The sequence below is a fragment of the Erythrolamprus reginae genome, unplaced genomic scaffold, assembly GCF_031021105.1.
Source record: "Erythrolamprus reginae isolate rEryReg1 unplaced genomic scaffold, rEryReg1.hap1 H_27, whole genome shotgun sequence".
NCBI classification, from domain to species: domain Eukaryota; kingdom Metazoa; phylum Chordata; class Lepidosauria; order Squamata; family Dipsadidae; genus Erythrolamprus; species Erythrolamprus reginae.
Window position 1 is genome coordinate 73,607 of NW_027248481.1, and position 17,218 is coordinate 90,824.

Consider the following 17,218-nt stretch of genomic DNA (forward strand, 5'->3'; position numbering starts at 1 on the left):
AGTTGGCCCTTCCCTGCTTTAATGCCGTTCCCAACTGAATCATATTGTTCTTCTTGGTCTTGTAATCGGTTTTTATGTTTGTGGGGTTTTTACAAAGTATATCACGTAGATACACCTGGCCAAGTTCACCAACCCACCTTGAGGTCGCGGTGCACAATGCCCATGTCATGCAGGTATTTAACGGCATCAAGGATTTGGCGGATCAGCTTGCTGGCATCTCGCTCTGTGTAAAATCCCTTCTCCACAATCCTGTCGAAAAGTTCCCCTCCAGAAACCCTGCCAGAGGGGGAGACAGAACACAAGTAAGATCTATGCAGGCGGATCATTGCGAGCCTCCGACATGGATTAAGTCAGTGATGCGATTTGCTAAAACTTCTTCCAAAATTCAGAAAACGCCTAACTTGACTCTATCTATCTATCTATCTATCTATCTACCTATCTACCTATCTATCTATCTATCGGATTTGTATGCCGCCCCCCTCCGCAGACTCAGGGCGGCTAACAACAGAATAAAAACAGCATGTAAATCCAATAAAACAGCTAAAAAACCCTTATTTCTAAAACCAAACATACATACAAACATACCATGCATAAATTTTTGGCGTATCTGTTGGCGTATCGCTATCACACCCAACAAAGGAGAACAATTCTTTACATGCATATTTAATCTTTGAAAGATATACAGTCCAATCAAATGTGGTGCTCTGAATTACATAAAAAAGGTCAAATAATAAAAATGAAATATGAAAAGAAAGATAAAATCATTTTCAGAGTTGTAGTTTTGAGAACAGCTCTTGTCAAGTATCGGCGAATGTTCGGATGGCACTCAAAACACTGCAGCATGTCACCTTTCACACATGGGTCTTAGGTTCACCGTCGCTGGTATGGGTTCACCACAAGACTCAGAGGGGTTGAGAAACCGAGGGCATGTCATGCTACAGGTGGTCCATGATTCATGGTCACAGCTGGGACCAGTATTTCTGTATCTAAGTGAGGTAGTTGTTAAGCAAGTTGTATCTGATTTGACAACCTTTTGGCTGGTTGTTAAGTGAATGACACTGCGGTTGTTAAGAGAAACTCCCAGTTGTTACGTGAATCCAGCATTCTTTGTAGACTCTGCTTGTCGGAAGCTGGCTGGGAAACGGTTCACGTAACTATGGGATGATGCAGACATTGTAAATATACGGCAGCTGCCAAGTGTTCCAATTTTGATCACCGTTGAGCATGGGAATGAGCTGCAACAGCTGTAAGGGCGAGGACTGGTCCTAATAGCCGCCCTGAGTCCGTTTTGGAACGAGCAGCATATAAATACAATAAATAAATAAAATAAAATAATAAAATAAATAAATACATTTTTTCATGCTGTTTTAACTTCTTACAGTCGCTAAACAAATGGCTGCAAGTTAAGGACCATCTGTACAGTGATACCTCTACTTAAGACCCACCTATATCACCAGGCATGGGGGAATTGAGACATCTCCCCTAGGCTTTTATAGTTTTATGTATGGTATGCGTGTGTTGCATGGTTTTTAAATGATGGGTTTTTAGATGCTTTTTTAATATTAGATTTGTTTACATTGTCACACTGTTTTATTGTTGTTGTGAGCCGCCCCGAGTCTTTGGAGAGGGGTGGCATACAAATCTAATAAATAATAATAATACTTATGAACTTAATTCATTCCGTGACCAGGTTCTTAAGTAGCAAAGTTTGTAAGAAGAAGCAATTTTTCCCATAGGAATCAATGTAAAAGCAAATAATGCGTGCGATTGGGGAAACCACAGGGAGGGTGGAGGCCCTGTTTCCTCCCAGGAGATTCCTACAGAGGCCCCACGGAGGCTTCTCCCCACCTTTTCCGGCCCTGTTTCCTCCCAGGAGATTCCTAGAGAGTCCCCATGGAGCCTTCTCCATGCCTTTTCCGGCCCTGTTTCCTCCCAGGAGATTCCTAGAGAGGCCCCACGGAGGCTTCTCCCTGCCTTTTCCAGTTTCGGAGGCTCGGGTTTGTAAGAGGAAAATGGTTCTTGAGAAGAGGCAAAAAAATCTTGAACACTCGGTTCTTGTCTAGAAAGGTTCGTAAGTAGAGGCGTTCTTAGGTAGAGGTACCACTGTATTTCTCCCTTTCCTTTTTAACTCCCATCCTGTTCGCCCCAGAGGCACCATTTAACGTGCTTCCAGGTTGAAAAGATTGGCCAATGACACCCCCATTGCCCCGGGAACGCCTGCAGGGGCTCCTTTCAAGAAGCTGGAGCAAATGACGGGAACTCACCCCGCCAGGGAAAAGCACCTGGGTCTCGAGCGTGGGCTTGCTAGGCTCCAACCCAGCATCCCAACCACGTGAGGCACTGCACTCCTTTCCTTTTTAGCTAACAGGGCCCGAGAACCGTGGCTCCTTCCCTCCCTCTCCTCCTTCCTAAAACTTCAACTTACAGCTGCATGACGAGGTAGAGGTGTCCGCCACTCTCGTAGATGTCATCCAGGGCCACTATGTTCGGATGCTTGATTCTGCCAAGAGAGGAAACATGTTTTTAATTAGGAAATGTTTACAGATCTCTAAGGAAATCTATTTCATTTTGGCTTGATATGTTTTAAGGTCGATATTATTGTACAAGGAAAATCCTAAGCTCAGAAATGTCTTACCCAGGGGTGTGTTCCTCCCAGTTCGGACTGGTTTGCCCGAACTGGTAATGATCCGCTGGTGATGTCACGATGACATCACCAAACTAGATTGGTTGGCACCAAGTCCGTGGGCACTGCCATCTTTCTTTTTTCAGTATAACATTTTTATTTTTCTCCACCACAAAATAAAACGATATACAGTGGTACCTCAAGACACGAACCCCTCGTCTTACGAACAACTCGTGATACGAACCCGGGGTTCAGAAAAATTTTGCCTCTTCTTACGAACTTTTTTCAAGTTACGAACCGGCGTTCGGAGACTGCTGGGAAGCGGCGCGGCTGTTTTAAAAGGTCGCAGCCGGCCTGGGGGGCTTCCCAGCACCCCCCCCGAACCCTGAACCTGGGTTCGGGGGGGTGCTGGGAAGCCCCCCAGGCCGGCTATGACCTTTTAAAACAGCCGCGCCGCTTCCCATCTGTCTCCTGAAGCCGAACGGCAAAGCCGGACTTCCGCGTTCGGCTTCAGGAGACAGATGGGAAGCGGCGCGGCTGTTTTAAAAGGTCGCAGCCGGCCTGGGGGGCTTGCCAGCACCCCCCCGAACCCCCAACCCAGGTTCAGGGGGGTGCTGGCAAGTCCCCATGGCCGGCTGCGACCTTTTAAAACAGCTGCGCCGCTTCCCATCTGTCTCTTGAAGCCGAAGGGCAAAGATGGGAAGCGGCGTGGCTGTTTTAAAAGGTCTTTTGAATCCCGCCGCTTCTGCTGGATACATGCGATGGGTGGGACGAGCGGCGCAGAAGCCGGTGGCTGTGGCAGCTCGTCCCACCCATCGCACGTATCCAGCAGAAGCGGCGAGATTCAAAAGTGCTGGGGTGGGGGGGCTGTCGGGACACACACCGCCCACCCCAGCACTTTGAATCCAGCAGCTTCTGCTGGATACGTGCCCCACGATTTAGCCAGGACAGGAGCGAAGTGACGTGGAGTAATGGGGAGCTGAAACCGGGCGGTTTCAGCTTTCCATCCCTCCACGTCACTTCGCCGCTAAATCGTGTGGCAGCAAACATGCTTTGGGGGTTTGGCTGGGGGGGAGAAGTAGGACCTTCCTAACTCCCTCCCCCCCAGCCAAAACGCCAAAGCCTGTTTGCTGCCCCACGATTTAGCCAGGACAGGAGCGAAGTGACGTGGAGTAATGGGGAGCTGAAACCGGGAAATCGTGGGGCAGCCAAACCCCCAAAGCATGTTTGCTGCCCCACGATTTATCCAGGACAGGAGCGAAGTGACGTGGAGTAATGGGGAGCTGAAACCGGGCGGTTTCAGCTCCCCATTCCTCCACGTCACTTCGCTCCTGTCCTGGATAAATCGTGGGGCAGCAAACAGGCTTTGGTGTTTTGGCTGGGGGGGAGAAGTAGGACCTTCCTAACTCCCTCCCCCCCCAGCCAAAAACACAAAGCCAGGCAGCCCCCAGCCCCCATGTCCGGCAGAAGCTGCTGCCCGATTGCTCTTAGCCAGCGGGATGCAAAGTGCTGGGGTGGGGGGTGTCCTGACAGCCCCCCCACCCCAATGCTTCACCTCCCGCCGGGTTCGGGGGGTGCTGGCAAGCCCCCCAGGCCAGCTGCGACCTTTTAAAACACCTGCGCCGCTTCGCAGCTGTCTCCTGAAGCCGAACGCTAAAGCCAAACCTCCGCATTCGGCTTCGGGAGACAGCTGCAAAGCGGCGCGGGTGTTTTAAAAGGTCGCAGCCGGCCTGGGGGGCTTGCCAGCACCCCCCGATGCCCGAACCCGGTTTCGGGGGGGTGCTGGGAAGCCCCCCAGGCCGGCTGTCACCTTTTAAAACAGCCAGAAAGCCGTTTTTTTTGCAGGGGGGTTTTTTGGTTGCACGGATTAATTGACTTTACATTGTTTCCTATGGGAAACCATGTTTCGTCTTATGAACCTTTCGTCTTACGAACCTCCCCCCGGCACCAATTAAGTTCGTATCTTAAGGTACCACTGTATAGTTATAAACACAACAATGATGCTTAGAATCAATTGTATAGAAACTTTTCTTTTCTCATTACTCGCTCAATGTAGGGTCTTATGTAAAAGTTTCTGTTAATTTTATACATTATTAGCAATTCTTAAAATTCTAAATTAAAATTTTTCCTTCACCGTTTTACTACAGATTACAACAATATAAAGAGTACTAAAATCTCTTTTATCTAAATTTAATTTTATATCATATAGCTAATTAAAAATTCTCTCTCTATGTATGTATCTTTAGTAAAAGAAACTGTTCATAATATATCACCTACATTGTAAAATAAAGTTCTGTATGTTTAAGTCTGAACAATAAGTAAATTTGTGTTATATCATTATATAGTGCTACCACCATTTCTCATTTCATTTAAAAAAAAAATCCTTCTGAGCATGTGCAGAAGCTGAGTTCCGGCACTGTGCAGGCGGTCGCCATCTTTTTTTCGGATTTGTTTTTCCCCCGCCTCGGATTCTTTCATTATTGCGCATGCACGCGCAATGAACAAACGCATCCATGAGGCATGCCTATGTGACATGGGATGGAGCAAACCAGCAGCGAGGTAAGTTGGAACCCACCCCTGGTCTTACCGTGTAAAATACAAACGACGGAGTGTTATTGAATACAGAGAGTCCTCCAGTTATGAACATAACTGAGCCCAAAACTTCTGTTGTTAAGTGATTCATTTGTTAAGTGAGTTTTGCCACATTTTACACATTGTATAACAAGCAAGAGGGAGGCTGTGAATGAGAAAAGTTCATAAGTAGAGACGTTCTTACATAAAGGTACCACTGTATGCCCTTCAAGGCATCGGACCAGAATATCTCCGGGACTGCCTTCTGCCGCACAAATCCCAGCGACCAGTTAGGTCCCACAGAGTTGGCCTTCTCCGGGTCCCGTCGACTCAACAATGTCGTCTGGCAGAACCCAGGGGAAGAGCCTTCTCTGTGGCGGCCCCGACCATCTGGAACCAGCTCCCCCTGGAGATTAGGATTGCCCCCACCCTCCTTGACTTTCGTAAACTTCTTGAAACTCACCTCTGCCATCAGGCATGGGGGAATTAAGACATCTTCCCTAGGCCTATATAATTTATGTATGGTATGTTTGTGTGTATGTCTTGTTTTTAAATAAGGCGTTTTTAGATATTTTTAAAATATATTAGATTTGTTATTGTACATTGTTTTTATTATTGCTGTGAGCCGCCCCGAGTCTACGGAGAGGGGCGGCATACAAATCTAATAAATAATAATAATAATAATAATAATAATAATAATAATAATAATAATAATGACGAAGCCTATGTAGCACTTGGCTTCACTGGTGACTACGGTGGGAGACGAGGAAAAACTGGTATGTTTACCATGGCAGGGGACAGCATACCCACTGGACAAAAAAACTGGACCAGATGAAACATATTGGGAGAATAAAGGGTCTGATTGTCAAGCAGAAGGTAAATTCCAAATAAAGAAATTTAGAAAGAGATTTTTGGGAGGAAAATCCCTAGAACAAGGATGTCAAAGTGGATTTTTTGAGGGCCGGATCAGCATTGTAGTTTTCTTCTGCGGGTTGACGGGTGGGGTGGGGGGGGGTGGAGATGGTATAGACCAGTGTTTCCCAACCTTGGCAAATTGAAGAGATTTGGACTTCAACAGTTGAAGTCCAAATCTCTTCAAGTTGCCAAGGTTGGAAAACACTGGTATAGATGTCTATTGCAGCACCCTGTTGGCCAAAACATTTTGGTGGGCAGGGTCCTGCAGGAGGCTGTGCCGGCCAAAAATTGAGGTGTGTGTGGGGTCCGCACGCAGCTCCTGTGCACCCCATTTTCGCTAGCAGAGGCACTGCAGGCTGGACCTTTGTATTTACAGGTTGGCCCCACGGGCCAGATTTAAGCTGGATCCGTCCAGGAGGCCTTGATTTTGACCCCTGTCCTAGAAGCTCGAGAGCATTTGACCGCTTTGTAACAAAAGAACTGGTACTAATTAATGCCCTGCTGATAAACAGTAACTAACATATACAGTATAAACAGAAATTGAATCCATCCCTTGATTACTATTTGCTTTTTAAATTACCAATTAAGTTCTTCTTTCCTAACTTGTTTCCCTGTTGTTAACTTAACCATGGATTACTCAATTAGCTTAAAGTTCTCTGTGTGAATACTGTAGCATAAACTAACCGCATAGAGCTAGGCTCAAAGCATGCCAGACTGAAACCCAGTAATCTCTCGGGGATTCGAAGCTGTCTCCGAAAACAGCCTCCAAATCTTTTCCTTATGTTTCCCCCATATAAAACCTTTACCTCTCTTGCAAAGTTGCTTAGATTCTTAATCAAGATGCAACGTTTTCTACGCAAACAGCTGGGGAATTACAATTATTGCCCTTGCTGCCTCAATTTGCGTGTTTATGGTGAGAATTAATGAGCCCTGGCACAGAAATTGACAATAAAAATGCTAAATGGAAACTAGACAAATGCAAAATCACTACAGATTTGCCTTTAAAGAGAGGAAAAGGATGCAAGCATTTTTTTAAAAAATGGCAATGCTGCGTTGTGGAGACTAGTTTGCTTATATGAAATTGATTTCGGTTTTGATTGTTTTTGAAAGGGCATTGCAGGCACTTTGGCAAAAGTATTATTTAAAGCAGGGGTAACCAACCCATGACCTAGAAGCTGCATGCAACATGGACAGCTAATAATGTGGCCCCACATCATAGTTCCCTCTAAGCTGAGCAGTGAGCAATCGTTCACTTAAAAATCATCATCAACTCAGAGTTTTCCAAACCTGCCCAGAAGCCGAGAGGGAAAGAGTGAGAGGGAAGGAGAGAGAGAGGAAGAGAGAGAAACAGATAGAAAAAAGAGAGGAAGGAAAAGAGAAAGAAAAAGAATGGGAGTAAGGAAGAGAGAAAGAAAATCAAAATCTAGTTTGAAAGTAGCTCAACTATTTAAGTGGCATTTTGATATTGATAGAGTTGCCCTATTATGAGCTCACTGTTGTAGACACACAGTACAGTATTTTATTTTGAAATTCTCTGAGGCAAAACAGGGTGGGTTTTTTATTTGTTTGTTTGTTAATTAATCAATCAATCGATCGATCGATCGATCGATCGATCGATCGATTGATTAATTAATTATATCTGGCTGTATCTCCATTTCGTTGTGCCTTCTGTGCTTTGCCTTCCATTGGTTACAATCTCTACTCTGAACCTTTTGTCAAAATATATCCCAAATCTAAACAGATCTAGCGTGGACGAATGTTAGTGATGATCGTAATTACTCTTCTTTGTTTCCTTATTCTTACTCTGCCATTAATTAATTAATTAATTATGTGCCGCCCAGTCCCGAAGGGACTGCCGCTCAGACATTATACTTTTCTGCCCACCCCCACAAAAAATTAGAGGGAACACTGCCCCACATGATCGTAAAAGTTTTTGAAAATGAAAGACAAAAAAAGGACTCTGATTATTATAAAACTTGAACTTGAAATTTTATGATTGGATGGAAAATTAAAACTAAACAAATATTATACTTAGTTATTCTGGGAAAAGATAAGATATGAAAATTGAATCAAATATTGTCAGCCAGATGGCAAGATAAGAATTGGTGGTAGCACTATGTAATGATATGACACAAATTAATTTATTAATAAGAATTTAAACATATAGAATTTTCTCATATAGTTTATGTGATATATGATAAGAAGTACTTTTGTTCTATTTTAGATATCTTTATAGTAATTACTACATAAGTTGATATTGAATTTATTTGTTTATTTGTTTATTGATTGATTGATTGTTAGAGTTGAAAGGGACCATGCAGGTCATCAAGTCCAACCCCCTGCCTGAGCAGGAAACCCTACAGCACCCCAGCCAAATGGCAGTCCAATCTCCTCTTGGACTTAATTAATTAATTAATCTAATCTAATTAATCATAATATAGAGTTTGATATTGTTTATACTGATATAATGTAATTTTTCAATGTAAGGTGGGAAAAAGATTGTTGGTTTTTTAGGTTTTCTTTATTTTGATAATATTGCATAAGTTCTAAACCTCCGGAGGGTGAAACGGCCTTTCACCGGGCTGAAAATCAGCTGGCCGGCACGCATATGCGCACTGGAGCTGAATAGGGCAATGCCCCGTGTGCCCTCAGATATGGCTCCATGTGCCACCTGTGGCACATGCCATAGGTTCGCCATCACCGAGGTAGTCCTCATAGCAACATAGAAGACAGATGGCAGAAAAAGACCTCATGATCCATCTAATCTGCCCTTATACTGTTTTCTGTATTTTATCTTAGGATGGATCTATGTTTATCCCAGGCATGTTTAAATTCAGTTACTGTGGATTTACCAACCATGTCTGCTGGAAGTTTGTTGGGGGAAAGATTAGAAGTAACGTGAGAAAATATTATTTTACTGAAAGAGTAGTAGATGCTTGGAACAAACTTCCAGCAGACGTGGTTGGTAAATCCACAGTAACTGAATTTAAACATGCCTGGGATAAACATAGATCCATCCTAAGGGCAGACTAGATGGACCATGAGGTCTTTTTCTGCCGTCAATCTTCTATGTTTCTAAGTACCTACTAGCATCACAGGGAATGGCCATCATGTACCCTTGCCAGATTTCCAAAAAAAGCTAACCAGGATCCGGCTTGCTTAATCCTTAGATTAATTAGAATTAGAAAAACCCTGGGCTGGAGGCTGGAGGCTGAAGTAGTCAATACTGTTTGGAGGAAGATAACAGAAAATGAATTCCATACTGTTGTCAGTGTGAAAAAATGGTCACAAGTCACTTTTTTCAGTGCTCTTCTTTCTAACTCCAAATAATAATAATAATTTATAATAATAATTTATTAGATTTGTATGCCACTCCTCTCCGTAGACTCGGAGCGGCTGGTCATTAAACAAACAGACCTGGATGATGGTGGCAGCAATGGATAAGGATTTAACACAGAGGTGAAAGGATGAAATTGGATATTGAGTAAAGATATCTATGTTTTAATATAGATAGAAAAAGGAAGATAAGGGAACAGATTTTATAATATTGTTATTTGTAGAGGATATATATGTTTGATGAGTAGTTAACTTTAAGTAATTTAGCAGAGGAGAACAAATCACTTTAGTAAAAAGTTTATTTTAAGATATTTAGACTTTCTTTTTGAATGTTTAATGTAACAAAGAAATATTATGTATCATTACTGCAGGCATTGACTCTGTGTTTTTTTATTGCATACGTTGTTTTTTATTGTATGTTGGAGAAAAATAAAGAAAATTTTATACCACCACCACCACAGTTGTAAGTCAAGGATTGTCTGTATATGACTGGCCTCAAGGAAATTTATGAAATGTGCAAATGTAGATCCTAAAAATTATTTTCACTGCTAAAAAAACAGCCTTGTAGTCCTTCACCAAGTCCTTAGGCTCATACTGTACTACAATAGTCATTTTTATATGAGAAAAAGAGATGATAGTGGGGTGGAAAGCAGTTATTGAAAGCTTCTACTACCACTGCTGTAATAGTGAAAGTAACATTTCTCCAAAAGAGACAATGTCTCATTCAAGGCAATGATGAATCCGCATACAGACGGGAAGTTGAACAACTATCCTTGTGGTGTGACCAGAACAATCTAGAACTGAACACACTCAAAACCGTAGAAATGGTGGTAGACTTTAAGAGAAACCCTTCCACCCTTCCACCTCTCACAATACTAGACAACACAGTATCAACAATAGAGACCTTCAAATTTCTAGGTTCTATCATGTCTCAAGATCTAAAATGGTCACCTAACATCAAAAACATCGTCAAAAAAGCACAACAAAGAAAGTTCCTTCTGCGCCAGCTCAGGAAGCTCAAACTGCCCAAGGAGCTGCTGATACTGTTCTACAGAGGAATCATTGAGTCTGTCATCTGCACCTCTATAACTGTCTGGTTTGGTGCTGCAACCCAACAGGACCGACACAGACTTCAGAGGACAATCAGAACTGCAGAAAAAGCAATTGCTGCCAACCTGCCTTCCATTGAGGACCTGTATACTGCACGAGTCAAAAAGAGGGTGGGGAAAATATTTACTGACCCCTCACATCCTGGACACAAACTCTTTCAACTCCTACCCTCAAAACGTCGCTACAGAGCACTGCACACCAAGACAACTAGACACAAGAACATTTTTTTCCAAACGCCATCACTCTACTAAACAAATAATTCCCTCAACACTGTCAGACTTTCTACTAAATCTGCACTTCTATTCTACTAGTTTTTCTCATCATTCCTTTCACCCATTTCCTCCCATGTTGACTGTATGACTGTAACTTGTTGCTTATATCCTAAGATTTTTATTAATATTGCTTCTTCATTGCTTATTTGACCCCTGTGACAATCACTAAGTGTTGTACCACATGATTCTTGACAAATGTATATTTTATTTTATGTATGCTGAGAGCATATGCACCAAGACAAGTTCCTTGTGTGTCCAATCACACTTGGCCAATAAAATTCTATTCTATTCTATTCTATTCTAAAAGGACATTTCGGAGAAGTTATTCAATGTGCAATTCAGGAGAGAGGAAAAATCAGTACCATGATTAGCAGGAAGCAACAAAAGTAGATAAAGCAAGCAAGCAGGGAGATTTTAACTAAAGATAATTAGAGTCTTGAAAAGCTTTGACAAGATTTCACCAGTCCACACTACACAAAGTACTGATGCAATTATTTTAAAAGAAAATAGTGCCCAAACTAAAGTATTTAAAAAGAATAAAATCCATAGAACTGTGAGAATTTGGTAGTAGCTTTGTCTGGATATTTTGATTGATTTTGATTTGATTTTGATTTTATTGGATTTGTATGCCACCCCTCTCCGTAGACTCGGGGTGGCTAACAACAGTAGTAAAACAGCATATGACAATCCAATATTAAAACAGTTAAAAACCCTTATTGTAAAACCAAACATACATACAGACATACCATGCATAAAATTGTAAAGGCCTAGGGGGAAAGAGTATCTTAGTTCCCCCATGCCTGGCGGCAGAGGTGGGTTTTAAAGAGCTTACGAAAGGCAGGGAGGGTGGGAGCAATTCTAATCTCTGGGGGGGAGTTGGTTCCAGAGGGCCGGGGCCGCCACAGAGAAGGCTCTTCCCCTGGGTCCCGCCAAGCGACATTGTTTAGTTGACGGGACCCGGAGAAGACCCACTCTGTTTGACCTAACTGGTCGCTGGGATTCGTGCAGCAGAAGGCGGTCCGTGAGATAATCCGGTCCGGTGCCATTTTAAAGAAAGACAGCAAAAAGAAGAAAAAAGCAACGATAAAGTAAATACAGAGTTAACTGAATGCCCAAATCCTTGGACTAAAACTAATATTTGTTACCTGGAGGCAGGAGATAAGATACCGAACAAGTGTGCTTTCACCTCCCTGTTGCCTTTATCATGTTAGCTAATGTTTTCTTTCATGTTTTTTTTAAATAAACTACTTCAGCAATAAATCATTCATCCCAGAGACTTTGCATAGCTCTTTCCTCTTAAATGAACTTTTCAACTTGTTTGTTTCAGCTGCGAGAGGGATCTTGGAGTCTTAGTAGACAGCCAGGTAAACATGAGCCATCAGTGTGTAGCGGCAGCCAATAAAAGCCAATGCAATCCTAAACTGCATTAATAGAGGGATACATTAGAGTGGTGTTTTTCAACCAGGGTGCCGCAGCGCACTAGTGTGCCGTGAGACATGGTCAGGTGTGCCGTGGGGAAATTAAACATGGGTCCCCAAACTACCTTTCCTGATAGGATATCAAGAATGCAGCTGCGAGAGCAATCATGGGCTTCCCTAAATATGCCCATGTTACTCCAACACTCCGCAGTCTGCATTGGTTGCCGATCGGTTTCCGGTCACAATTCAAAGTGTTAGTTATGACCTATAGAGCCCTTCATGGCATCGGACCAGAATATCTCCGGGGCTGCCTTTTGTCGCACGAATCCCAGCAACCAGTTAGGTCCCACAGAGTTGGCCTTCTCCGGGTCCCGTCGATTAAACAATGTCGTTTGGCGGGACCCAGGGGAAGGGCCTTCTCTGTGGCGACCCTATGGAACCAACTCCCCCCAGATATCAGAGTTGCCCCCACCCTCCTTGCCTTTCGTAAAAACCCACCTCTGTTGTCAGGCATGGGGGAATGAACCGTTGCACTTACCTGAACGGTCTTCTCGCTGCACTGCAAGGAGAGTCCAACATGGGTTAATCTTCAGCCTAGCTGGAAGGGACTGAGTTAAAAATTAGCATAATTTACTGGTCCAACCCCCATGCTGCCCTTTCCGGGTCAGTCTTACAATAAAACGAAGTCATAGTGATAGTCAAACAAGGAACTTTATTGATTAACTAACTTGAAAGCAACTCAAACTATGACAACCCTGAGACCCTGGGCCTAAACCGCCGGGTGGGTTTGGACTCTCCTTGCAGTGCAGCGAGAAGACCGTTCAGGTAAGTGCAACGGTTCTTCTCCACTTGCACTGCTTCGGAGAGTCCAACATGGGATATACCCAAGCTTAACTTATTAGGGGGGGAAAGGCTGGACCAGGGGCGCAGTATCGGTGCAAACTCTCTGCAGTACTCTGCGTCCGAAGGCTGCTTCAGCAGAAGCGAAAGTGTCCAATCTGTAATGTTTTACGAATGTATTAGGTGTGGCCCAAGTTGCTGCCCGGCAAATATCGTCAATTGGGGCCTGTGTCGTCCATGCCGCTGAGGTGGCCGCACTCCTAGTTGAGTGTGCTGTGATGCCCTTCGGTATCGGCGTAGACCTTGACTTGTATGCCGTGATGATGCAGGAACGAATCCAGCAACTAATTGTCTTGGGTGAGACTTTACACCCCATAGATGCTGGAAAATATGAAACAAATAGGGCCTCCGTTTTTCTAAAGGTATTAGTCCGTCTAATATAAAGTTTTATGGCCCGTCTAACATCCAATTTGTGCCATCTTAGTTCCAGTGGATGAGACCCCTGGGCACAAAAGTCTGGGAGAACAATGTCCTGAGATCTGTGAAAAACCGTGTTCACCTTAGGTAGGAATGCAGGATCTGGTCGGAGGACCACCCTGTTGGTGTGGAAGATGCATAAGTCAGGTCGTACTGATAAGGCTGAGAGTTCGGAGACCCTTCTTGCCGATGTGATTGCAGTGAGGAAGGCCGTCTTTAGTGATAACAGACGTAGCGGTATCTCCCTCAAAGGTTCAAAGGGAGGCTCCGTGAGGGCCTGTAACACTAGTGGTAGATCCCATGTGGGGAAACGGTGTATAGTAGGGGGTCTAATGTTTGCTGCTCCTTTAATGAAGTCCCGAATCCATGGGTGCTGGGAGATTGGAGTAGCAAAATCCATCTTAAGTATTGTGGCAATAGCTGCCGTCTGTCTGCGAAGTGTATTTGGGGCCAGTCCTTTATCCAGGCCGGCTTGTAGAAACTCCAGAATCTGGATCACTGATGGTGACTGCGGCTCCTGATTACGAGCTCTGCAGAAGGAACAGTAAGCCTTCCATGTAGCTTGGTAAATTCGTGTTGTGGAAGGACGGCGTGCTGCTTGCATGGTGGATATCACTTTATCCGGAACCCGTTCCCTCCTTAATCTCTCCCCCTCAAGTGCCACACGGCAAGACTCCACCACTGGGGGTCTGGGTGGCAAACTGACCCCTGTGTCAGTACCACCTTGTGATGTGGAATGCGCCAAGGGGGAGAAATTGAAAGGTCCACTAGGTCCGCAAACCAAGGGCGTCTGGGCCAATGAGGAGCTACCAGGAGAATTTCTGCTTGTTCTTGTAATAGTTTGTGTATTACCCTCGGTATTAGGCAGACGGGAGGGAATGCATACAGCAGCTCCCTCGGCCACGGGCAGGCTAGAGCATTGATTTGTTCCGCTCCTGGTGAGGGGAACCTCGAGAAGAACCTCGGTAGGTGGCTGTTGTGGCAGGTGGTGAATAGGTCCACTGCTGGAGTCCCAAATCTGCGCACAATGTCCTGGAAAAGATCCGAACTCAGGCTCCACTCTGTCGGGTCGATAGTGGTCCGACTGAGCCAATCCGCCTGTATGTTGGAGGTGCCGGATATGTGCTCTGCTCGCAGAGATGCGAGGTGTTGCTCTGCCCACCTGAACAGGGACTGGGATTCTCTCATCAGGCGACCTGATTTCGTGCCGCCCTGATGGTTGATGTGTGCCCTGGTTGCCACATTGTCTGTAAGTATCAGTACATTTCGGCCCCTCACCAGGCCCGTGAAGTGTCGTAGAGCCAGGTGGACCGCTCTGAGTTCCAAGTAATTGATGTTGGTGCATGCGAGTTCCTCTGGACTCCATAATCCTTGGGCCATCCCTACCTCGGAGTGAGCTCCCCAACCTGAGAGGCTCGCGTCCGTAGTTATCGTCACCTCTTGTTGTAGTAGGAACGGCGACCCTTGATGTAGCGCTGACGACTTCCACCATGGGAGCGATCTGTGTACTTCTGGTGAGATTGTCACCAACCTGGAAGAGTGGCTGGTCCGGTTCTGTTGAAAAGGAATGAGAAACCATTGCAGTGGTCTGGCATGTAGTCTGGCCCAGGGAACAATGTCTATGCAGGAGATGAGAACTCCCAACAGCTGGGACAGAAAAGCCAACGTTACTGTACGGTTGCGTTGCACTTCTGTGATCAGCGACGTGACCTTGACCTGGCGGTCTGATGATAGGAAGACCTTGCCTTCCGTGGTGTCTATGTAGGTACCTAGGTGGGGTAAGTACCTGGTCGGTATGAGATGACTCTTTTGGTAGTTGATTGAGAACCCCGCCTCTGCCAGGGTCTCTATAGTCTCCGACAGGTCGCGTTGTGCCCGACTGTAGCTGCTGGACAGTATGATAATATCGTCCAGATACGCCATCAGTCGTAGCGGGCGTGTCCGTAGCTCCGCGGTGAGGATGTCCAATAACTTTGTAAAGGTCCTGGGAGCTGACGATAGGCCAAAAGGCATGGCCTTGTACTGGAAATGGTGGTTTTCGAAACAAAACCGGAGGTATTTCCTGGAATCTGGATGCACTGGGACATGGAGGTATGCCTCTTTGAGGTCTATTGACGTCAGCCAGTCCTGTTGACGTATTGCGGATAGTATGGTCCTTAGAGAGTGCATCTTGAACCTGCGGTATTTTATGTATAGGTTCAACTGCTTCAGGTTGAGGATGAGGCGGCAACCCCCTGAGGCTTTGGGTACTATAAACACTATGGAATAGTACCCCTGCTTCTCCTGGTGTGGAGGAACCTTCTCGATGGCCTTGATTTGAAAAAGATGATGAATTTCTTGGTAAAGGAGGTTGCGCTTGTGATTGTTGGAGAGAACCGGACACTCCAGAAATCTGTTTGGAGGATTCAGGGTAAACTCTAGGGTGAGTCCTTGAGTTATGGTATTTATGGCCCAAGTGTCGGTGGACATAGATGCCCAGGAGGCGGTGAAGTGCTGCAGCCGCCCCCCTATGGGAACTGACTTGGTCGAGTCATTTGTTCCTTCTAAAGCCTCCCCTGTTGGAACCTCTATAGGTCCTCCTTGATTGTTGGAACTGCCTGTTCCTATCTCCAAAGCCACCCCTGTCCCCTCTGTAGGACAGTTGGGAGTAGGACCCCTGGGTATATGATCTTCCAGCCTGGGGTGCAGAGGGGGAAGATTCGGCTCGAAAGGGCTGGCACCTAAAGTATGGAGCAGTGCGTCTTTCCTGCCTTCTGTAAGTTCTAGGCATGACTTTCTTCTTGTCCTTGTCTTCCACAAGGACTTTGTCAAGAGATTCTCCAAACAATCTTGACCCATCAAATGGGGCCGAGGCTAGACGTCCTTTGGACTTGGCGTCAGCTTGCCAAGTCCAGAGCCAGAGTAAGCGTCGGGATGACTGGTTTGCTGCTAGGGCTCGTGAGGAGAAACGAGATGCAGACAGAGTGGCATCCGCCGAGAATTCTGCCGCGGCTAGCAACTTGTTAAGGTCCTGTCTTAAGCGACCCTCCTCAGGTCCCAGCTTCGAGAGCATTTCTTGGAGCCAAAGGACCGAAGCTCTGTTAAAGAATGAGGCTGCCGAAGCCGCTTTGAGGGCCCATGCCGACATCTGGTGAGCTTTTTTATTAATTGCCTCTGCCTTCCGATCTTCCGGTTTTAGGCCATCTGCCACCTCGGAAGGGACTAATGCGTTAGATACTAGAGCTGCAATCGGAGCATCTACCGTTGGAAATTCAAGTAACTTTTCCAATTCTGGCTCAAATGCGTAAAATTTACGCTCAGAAGCTGTTGGGCCTAGAGCAGCTGCTGGATATTGCCAAGGCCTCTGTACATTGTCCAAAAAGAGTTTAGGGGCTGGTATAAGGTCAGCATCCCTCTGGATCTCCGTGAGCACCCTCGAGGCTGGAGGAGGGGCTGATGCAGAATCTGTGGCCTTTTCAGGGGTGCCCAAAGCCACAGTCATCTTTGCTTTATTAAGCAGTACACGAAAGATAGCGGGTCTAAAGAGACCTGTATATGTTGGTGGTTCCGGGGGTGCTCCCTCATCCTCAGATAGGCCATCATCTGGCTCTGAGCCCTGCCCTCTGAATGCAGGATCTTCTAGGAAGGAGTCATGAGCAGGGGATTGGGGAGCCGGT

The 17,218-nt window shown here is 45.4% G+C and overlaps 1 protein-coding gene across 2 annotated transcripts in view; it reads right to left on the bottom strand.

Annotated features, from left to right (window-relative positions):
- LOC139155530 (calcium/calmodulin-dependent protein kinase type 1-like) overlaps window positions 1-17,218 on the bottom strand; it is an 89,202-nt gene that overhangs the window by 30,762 nt on the left and 41,222 nt on the right. For both annotated transcript variants that reach the window (XM_070730699.1, XM_070730700.1), the window contains exons 4-5: window positions 2,426-2,500; window positions 138-276 (exon numbers count right to left, since the gene is read on the bottom strand). In XM_070730699.1, coding sequence (XP_070586800.1) covers window positions 138-276; window positions 2,426-2,500 — 214 coding nt within the window. The remainder of the gene's footprint in view (window positions 1-137; window positions 277-2,425; window positions 2,501-17,218) is intronic.